General features: G+C 48.9%; 1 protein-coding gene across 1 annotated transcript in view; it reads left to right on the forward strand.

Annotated features, from left to right (window-relative positions):
• LOC148442634 (sodium/potassium-transporting ATPase subunit gamma-like) overlaps positions 1 to 4369 on the forward strand; it is a 48761-nt gene extending 44392 nt beyond the window's left edge. The window contains exons 5-6 of the mRNA XM_088463694.1: positions 1303 to 1343; positions 3475 to 4369. Of these exons, the coding sequence (XP_088319820.1) occupies positions 1303 to 1343; positions 3475 to 3494 (61 nt within the window). The 3' untranslated portion in view covers positions 3495 to 4369. The remainder of the gene's footprint in view (positions 1 to 1302; positions 1344 to 3474) is intronic.
• Positions 4370 to 9893: the final 5524 nt, after the last annotated feature.

Consider the following 9893-nt stretch of genomic DNA (forward strand, 5'->3'; position numbering starts at 1 on the left):
GAAGGCCGCGTTTGGGAACCTCTCATGAAGATCCCATAATACTAATATTACCATACAGTATATCAGATGAACTAAACATAAGGTGCACACTTAGCGAAAATTGTGACTGTACCTCACTCAGATGGGACCTACACTAACAATTCATTGCTGTTTATGGGGGAGATGCACTAAGCTCTGGAAAGTGATATATTAGAGAGAGATAAACTACCAGCCACTCAGCTCCTAACTGCCATCTTACAGGCTGTGTTTCAAAAATGACAGTTAGGAGCCGAATGGTTGGTAGTTTATCACTTCCCAATTGATCACTTTCCAGAGCTTAGTACATATAAGGGATTTCACAGTTGGCACAATGAATACGTGTTTAGTGACTGATAGATGATAGATAGAGCTGTACGAGCAGAGAGCACTATGGGAAGGGGGGAGTCGTTTGCAAATGTCAGTAAATAAATTGGGCCTGATTCTGAGTTGGACGCAGTGGTGTCTGCGACTTTATGCTAATACCGCTACAATCCTTCCCCGGTGTGCGTCTGGCTGTGCCAGGACGGTGACGCCTACGATGAGCATCTCCAGGTACTGACATCATGCTTGTCGGTGGTTTAGACGCCTTCATCAGTCGCACCGTTGGCACACGCACCTGCCCTAGGCGAGGTGCAGATCTCTTTTTGAATATGGCCTCCAAGCTGAGAGATTAAGCCCCTTTGTACGTAAACCTTCAGTGACACGCCCGAGACACGCCCATAAAATGGACCATCTCCGCGCATAGCTACATCCCAGTCACCGCCCAGGAACACCCAGAACATTTTCTATACACCTCTCCATGCGTACGTTGTAACTGCGACTCTGTATGAACACAATTAGGACGCTGAACTACGTCTGACATCGACGCTGCGTGACTTAGGCCCATTATCTGCCAATTAATGTGGTAAAAAGGACGTTCTACGAAACAATAATATTGCGTTAAAAGATGATAGAAGTGAATAAGGGAACCGGGGGGACCATTTATTAAAATGCACGTAACAAACATTCAACAGACGAACCTCTATATTCATGAGAGGTACATAACATAGACATGTGGCAATCCGTGCCTCGTGCCTCAATCACGTCACTAATTCATTGTGAATTGTCAGGCTCAATATTAATGTTTCCCAGTTGTGGCAGCCTGCGCTGTTTGGGGGGTGAGGGGTCCCACACGCAGACCCTGTGTATATGCAGCACCTGGAAGAGATAGATTATAGACTATTTATGACAGCAGTAAATGGCCACTGGTCTCATGTCTCACATTTGCTTTGTCTCTTATCACAGCGGATCCCAGTCTGATGGGAGGCAGCCTCTACAGACCCAGAGTAAGTGACCGCATTAACCCATACACTGCCAGCAAGTCTAAGGGGTCTATTTACTAAGCAGTGTTAGGAGACAGAGTGAAAAGTGATAAGGTGCCAGCCAATCAGCTCCTAACTGTCACTTTCAAACACAGCCTGTGAGATAGCAGTTAGGAGCTGATTGGCTGGTACCTTATCACTTTTCACTTCTCCTAACACTACTTAGTAAATAGACCCTTAGATTTCTTATGTCGTCTGTATTTGTAGGGCGAGGATTGATGTTGCGCTTCTCGGGGGAGTAACCTGTTTTCATTGGGGGAGAGGCCTCGCTTATTCCCAGAGTTTCCCTAACTTTTATGGAGATTAGGCTAGTTAGGCCTTGTTCAGTACTCCCGACGTTTCTTCTATAAAATCCGGGTAACATGCCGAGCCACATAACTAAGTTGCTGAGCTATAGCTCCGAGGCAGTCCCTATTTTTCACAGAAATTCAGGACTGTCCCACAAAACAGGGGCCTGTTAGCTCTACGCTGATTTAGAAATGGCTCAAAAATTTTCAGAACTTTTTCTGTTTATTTTCGTTGCAGTCTAATAAAACATTAATCTCCATATCGGCTGATGTCAGAATACACCTTCACAGACAGCCGACAAACCATATGTACTTATCTAAATACAGACCCGGAGGCATATATTGGTGGGGAAACACAGGGTCAGCTTTTATTTAATTTTAAACTATTTTAATTTTAAGGTATATTTAAAACGAAAAAGGGGAGGAGTATGGTGGCAAAGAAAGAACGGCCCCATCTGCAAACTTCCACTACTAGGCCTAGATGGGGGTCTTCTGCCAGCCCATCCTACTCCACTCAAGGTATCCAGCTCCCCTCCCAATGACACAAGGACCTGGACCAGTCGTGCCGCTGACCCCGGTAGAATCAGCCTAAAACCCGTGTATTGGCGAGGAGCGCACCTCAAGATCTAAAGTCAGACAGTTACTGCAGCCGCTCTTTCCCGCAAAAGCCAAAAGCCGACAACAGCGAGGGAGGGAGGGTGGGATATCCGACAGGCAGGAGGACCTAGAAGGTTCCACAGGGGATAGACAAACACACCCACACACACCCATAACCACCCAGCCAATAAAACGTCCTCTGTGCTAATCCACTAACATTACAACAATTTACCCTGTCTAGTCCGTGTCCGCTGACGCAAGCCTCATGTGTATAAACCCCCCCGCCAGGCATAGGACGTCTTCTGTCACTCTTAGGGGAGAGAGGGAGGGTTTCATCAATAGGAAAAGAGCCCTATTAACAGCAAAGACCATCGGAGATTCGTAAATAGATAAGTCTACTTACTGTAATAAGCATTGAGGAAGTTCCTGTACCGCTGCCATATCTGTTTTGTTATCACCATCTCACTATGGTGATTAGGGTTTAGATCATTATAATATGTAATATAATATGTAATAAATAATTAATATTTTACTACATTTATTCTTTTTAAAATTACAAATACTATTTTAACTATTTATAAATATTTTTACCTTTTTCTAAGAATAAATTAAATCTATTTTTCAGACCTTTATTTCTTTAGTAAACAGGGAGGGAAATCTGTGCCCTCAGTCTCACTGCGCTCTGGCCCAAAGAAGCGGTTACGTCAACTCTTAGCGCCCGTATTGCTACAATGGGCAGTGAGACATTATTATTATTTTTTTTTTATCTTCACAATAAGCGGAGATAGAAAATCACGATTTTCCGTTGTTATGGTGCTTTTGGCAATAAACGACCAGGGTTACTGCCCATGGCGCAAGGCCGGGTGTGATGGGGGATGATGGGGGCCCAGACCACTAAAATGCCCCGGTATAGCACTGCAATCAGCAATTATCTGTCTTCTGCAAGGTTGATGATGAAATCACGTGTGTAAATGTATACCCTATTACCTTATAACCTTCTTTGTGTGTTGTTTGTAAATAATCATCTTTTTGAGATTTTATCATATCTTTGAACTAGCGGATATATGCAAAACTGTTGATGGCCAACTAAAAATGACAACGTTAGTATTCAACCGCACTATTTATCCTGTTATATCTGTTATCAGCTAATGTGGTAATGTGATCCTCATCTAATTTTCTGCACCCCCCCCTCTATCTCTCTCTCTCTGCAGCTCCCGCTGGAAGTGTATAGTCCCCAATTCTCTGTTCCTTGATTTCTGCTGCTGGATCCAGTCTCTGGACCCCCCGTATCGTAACGAGGGGAAAGAATGGAAAGGAATTAGCCCCCCTCACATCAATGTCCCAGATAGCGTGTTCAATGCATGCGTGGCTCTTCCCTGCGTGACATCCTCCTCCCACAAACACACATGGCTTCCATTTCTCATCCCAAAGGACCGATACAGAGACCCTTCTCTCCCACCTCCCCATTACACAGAGACAGAAGCACAGAGAGTTGCAGAGCGAGAGGCAGGCAGACAGGGGGCGCTATAACGCATCACTGAGGCATGGCAGGCACACAGCACCCTCTGCCACAACGTGCAATGAGGCAATTCTGCAGACAATTCCACATTTGTGTCCATAGAATAGGAATATTAAGATTACTCACCATTATATATATATATATCAAGGTTTTATATATTCAATCAAAAAAGTTGAAAAGTGGAACTTGTGCGGCAGAAGCTTCATTTCCAGTAGATCTGAATGAATAACCGAACACATGCGATTGTGGGGGTGCACGATTCCCACCACCTCTATAATGGTCTGTTATTGTGTAACCTGCCTAGCAACAGCTCGTAGTCACCCTGTTACCCCAGTTCTTCTGAAGGTCTCTCTTTCACTGAATGGTTTAATATTGGATGGGCACCGGGAACATGTCCCCTTTTAAATTATTTGTATATAGCATGTAACAAACATAAATCTATATTAATAAATAGCTATAAGAGGACAGATCTATCTATATATGATATATGCGCATGGAATATATGCAAATTACTTTTCCTGTTTTTTTTCTTTTTTCCTTTTTGCTTTCCCTCCCCTGATACACCAATAAAACAGAATATTTATATATTTGTTGGCAGTATGTGTTTTATATTATGCAGCCCCCCGGGAAAACAACAGCACACCGTGTGTCTATGCAAGCGACATCTATCATCCCAATGTGGCACCAACCAGGGGCATAAGTTCATACCAGGAGTCCGGAGGTGCATTCACTACTAACACTCCAGCAGCACCGGGTCACACACTCACATCCCTGCATTCACTATTAACACTCCAGCAGCACCGGGTCACACACTCACATCCCTGCATTCACTACTAACACCCCAGCAGCACCCAGTCACACACTCACACCCCTGCATTCACTACTAACACCCCAGCAGCACCCAGTCACACACTCACACCCCTGCATTCACTACTAACACCCCAGCAGCTCCCAGTCACACACTCACACCCCTGCATTCACTACTAACACTCCAGCAGCACCCAGTCACACACTCACATCCCTGCATTCACTACTAACACCGCAGCAGCACCCAGTCACACACTCACATCCCTGCATTCACTACGAACACCCCAGCAGCATCCAGTCACACACTCACACCCCTGCATTCACTACTAACATTCCAGCAGCATCCAGTCACACACTCACACCCCTGCATTCACTACTAACACTCCAGCAGCACCCAGCCACACACTCACATCCCTGCATTCACTACTAACACCCCAGCAGCACCCAGTCACACACTCACACCCCTGCATTCACTACTAACACCCCAGCAGCATCCAGTCACACACTCACACCCCTGCATTCACTACTAACACTCCAGCAGCACTGGGTCACACACTAACATCACTGCATTCACTACTAACACCCCAGCAGCACCGGGTCACACACTCACATCCCTGCATTCACTACTAACACCCCAGCAGCACCCAGTCACACACTCACACCCCTGCATTCACTACTAACACCCCAGCAGCATCCAGTCACACACTCACACCCCTGCATTCACTACTAACACTCCAGCAGCACTGGGTCACACACTAACATCACTGCATTCACTACTAACACCCCAGCAGCACCGGGTCACACACTCACATCCCTGCATTCACTACTAACACCCCAGCAGCACCGGGTCACACACTCACATCCCTGCATTCACTACTAACTCCCCAGCAGCACCCAGTCACACACTCACACCCCTGCATTCACTACTAACACCCCAGCAGCTCCCAGTCACACACTCACACTCCTGCATTCACTACTAACAACCCAGCAGCTCCCAGTCACACACTCACATCCCTGCATTCACTACTAACACCCCAGCAGCACCCAGTCACACACTCACACCCCTGCATTCACTACTAACACCCCAGCAGCTCCCAGTCACACACTCACACCCCTGCATTCACTACTAACACTCCAGCAGCACCGGGTCACACACTCACATCCCTGCATTCACTACTAACACTCCAGCAGCACCGGTCACACACTCACATCCCTGCATTCACTACTAACACCCCAGCAGCACCGGGTCACACACTCACATCCCTGCATTCACTACTAACACCCCAGCAGCATCGGGTCACACACTCACACCCCTGCATTCACTACTAACACCCCAGCAGCTCCCAGTCACACACTCACACCCCTGCATTCACTACTAACACTCCAGCAGCACCCAGTCACACACTCACACCCCTGCATTCACTACTAACACCCCAGCGGCTCCCAGTCACACACTCACACCCCTGCATTCACTACTAAGACTCCAGCAGCACCGGGTCACACACTCACATCCCTGCATTCACTACTAACACTCCAGCAGCTCTGGGTCACACACTCACATCCCTGCATTCACTAACACCCCAGCAGCACCCAGTCACACACACCCCTGCATTCACTACTAACACCCCAGCAGCTCCCAGTCACACACTCACACCCCTGCATTCACTACTAACACTCCAGCAGCACCCAGTCACACACTCACACCCCTGCATTCACTACTAACACCCCAGCAGCTCCCAGTCACACACTCACACTCCTGCATTCACTACTAACAACCCAGCAGCTCCCAGTCACACACTCACATCCCTGCATTCACTACTAACACCCCAGCAGCACCCAGTCACACACTCACACCCCTGCATTCACTACTAACACCCCAGCAGCTCCCAGTCACACACTCACACCCCTGCATTCACTACTAACACTCCAGCAGCACCGGGTCACACACTCACATCCCTGCATTCACTACTAACACTCCAGCAGCACCGGTCACACACTCACATCCCTGCATTCACTACTAACACCCCAGCAGCACCGGGTCACACACTCACATCCCTGCATTCTCTACTAACACCCCAGCAGCACCCAGTCACACACTCACACCCCTGCATTCACTACTAACACCCCAGCAGCTCCCAGTCACACACTCACACCCCTGCATTCACTATTAACACTCCAGCAGCACCCAGTCACACACTCACATCCCTGCATTCACTACTAACACTCCAGCAGCACCGGGTCACACACTCACATCCCTGCATTCACTACTAACACCCCAGCAGCACCCAGTCACACACTCACACCCCTGCATTCACTACTAACCCCAGCAGCTCCCAGTCACACACTCACACCCCTGCATTCACTACTAACACTCCAGCAGCACCGGGTCACACACTCACATCCCTGCATTCACTGCTAACACCCCAGCAGCACCCAGTCACACACTCACACCCCTGCATTCACTACTAACCCCAGCAGCTCCCAGTCACACACTCACACCCCTGCATTCACTACTAACCCCAGCAGCTCCCAGTCACACACTCACACCCCTGCATTCACTACTAACACTCCAGCAGCACCGGGTCACACACTCACATCCCTGCATTCACTACTAACACTCCAGCAGCACCGGGTCACACACTCACATCCCTGCATTCACTACTAACACCCCAGCAGCACCGGGTCACACTCACATCCCTGCATTCTCTACTAACACCCCAGCAGCACCCAGTCACACACTCACACCCCTGCATTCACTACTAACACCCCAGCAGCTCCCAGTCACACACTCACACCCCTGCATTCACTACTAACACTCCAGCAGCACCCAGTCACACACTCACATCCCTGCATTCACTACTAACACTCCAGCAGCACCGGGTCACACACTCACATCCCTGCATTCACTACTAACACCCCAGCAGCACCCAGTCACACACTCACACCCCTGCATTCACTACTAACCCCAGCAGCTCCCAGTCACACACTCACACCCCTGCATTCACTACTAACACTCCAGCAGCACCGGGTCACACACTCACATCCCTGCATTCACTACTAACACTCCAGCAGCACCGGGTCACACACTCACATCCCTGCATTCACTACTAACACCCCAGCAGCACCGGGTCACACACTCACATCCCTGCTTTCACTATTAACACCCCAGCAGCACCCAGTCACACACTCACACCCCTGCATTCACTACTAACACCCCAGCGGCTCCCAGTCACACACTCACACCCCTGCATTCACTACTAACACTCCAGCAGCACCGTGTCACACACTCACATCCCTGCATTCACTACTAACACTCCAGCAGCACCGGGTCACACACTCACATCCCTGCATTCACTACTAACACCCCAGCAGCACCGGGTCACACACTCACATCCCTGCTTTCACTACTAACACCCCAGCAGCACCCAGTCACACACTCACACCCCTACATTCACTACTAACACCCCAGCAGCTCCCAGTCACAAACTCACACCCCTGCATTCACTACTAACACTCCAGCAGCACCCAGTCACACACTCACATCCCTGCATTCACTACTAACACTCCAGCAGCACCGGGTCACACACTCACATCCCTACATTCACTACTAACACCCCAGCAGCACCCAGTCACACACTCACACCCCTGCATTCACTACTAACACCCCAGCGGCTCCCAGTCACACACTCACACCCCTGCATTCACTACTAACACTCCAGCAGCACCGGGTCACACACTCACATCCCTGCATTCACTACTAACACTCCAGCAGCTCTGGGTCACACACACATCCCTGCATTCACTACTAACACCCCAGCAGCACCCAGTCACACACTCACACCCCTGCATTCACTATTAACACCCCAGCAGCTCCCAGTCACACACTCACACCCCTGCATTCACTACTAACACTCCAGCAGCACCCAGTCACACACTCACACCCCTGCATTCACTACTAACACTCCAGCACCACATAGTCACACACTCACATCCATGCATTCACTACTAACACTCCAGCAGCACCCAGTCACACACTCACACCCCTGCATTCACTACTAACACTCCAGCAGCTCCCAGTCACACACTCACACCCCTGCATTCACTACTAACACTCCAGCAGCACCCAGTCACACACTCACACTCCTGCATTCACTAGTAACACCCCAGCAGCACCCATTCACACACTCACATCCCTGCATTCACTACTAACACCCCAGCAGCATCCAGTCACACACTCACACCCCTGCATTCACTACTAACACCCCAGCAGCACCCAGTCACACACTCACACCCCTGCATTCACTACTAACACTCCAGCAGCACCCAGTCACACCCCTACATTCACTACCATACTTGACAACTCTCCCTGATTGTCAGGGAGACTCTCTGAAACAGTAGAAATCTCCCTGACTCCATGTAGAGTCCTGCAATCTCCCAGATTGCAGCTTACCCCCATTATGAAGCTGTTATTTAAAAAACAAAAAACAAAGATATATACATTCAAATGAGATAATTACTATTACTTCCTTGCACTGGTTATAAGGCACAATGATCCCTATGGCTCCATGCATTTTCTGATAAGTATCAGTGTGTTTTCATCAACAAGTTAATGTTACTAACTGCTTTGGGGCTCATTTACATATGGGTGTAAATCATTTTTATGATGTGCCTCTCAGATGTAGCAGTATACATCCAATTTAATGCCGCACACATAGGTGTTGCTTTCACAAACTCCCTGAAATACTTTTTCAAAATTAGGCAAGTATGATTCATTACTAACACTCCAGCAGCACCCAGTCACACACTCACACCCCTGCATTCACTACTAGCACCCCAGCAGCAATCAGTCACACACTCACACCCCTGCATTCACTACCAACACCCCAGCAGCATCCAGTCACACACTCACACCCCTGCATTCACTACTAGCACCCCAGCAGCACCCAGTCACACACTCACACCCCTGCATTCACTACTAACACCCAGCAGCACCCAGTCACACACTCACACCCCTGCATTCAATACTAACACTCCAGCAGCACCTAGGCACACACTCACACCCCTGCATTCACTACTAACACTCCAGAAGCATCCACACACACTCCCCCATGCATTCACCACCAACACCCCAGCAGCACCCAGTCACACACTCACACCCCTGCATTCACTACTAACACCCCAGCAGCACCCAGTCACACACTCTCTCCACCTGCATTTACTACAAACACTCCAGCAGCACCCAGTCACACACTCACATCCCTGCATTCACTACCAACACCCTAGCAGCACCCAGTTGCACACTCC

The sequence above is a fragment of the Taudactylus pleione genome, unplaced genomic scaffold (assembly GCF_031769625.1).
Source record: "Taudactylus pleione unplaced genomic scaffold, aTauple2 ptg001428l, whole genome shotgun sequence".
In the NCBI taxonomy this organism is placed as follows: domain Eukaryota; kingdom Metazoa; phylum Chordata; class Amphibia; order Anura; family Myobatrachidae; genus Taudactylus; species Taudactylus pleione.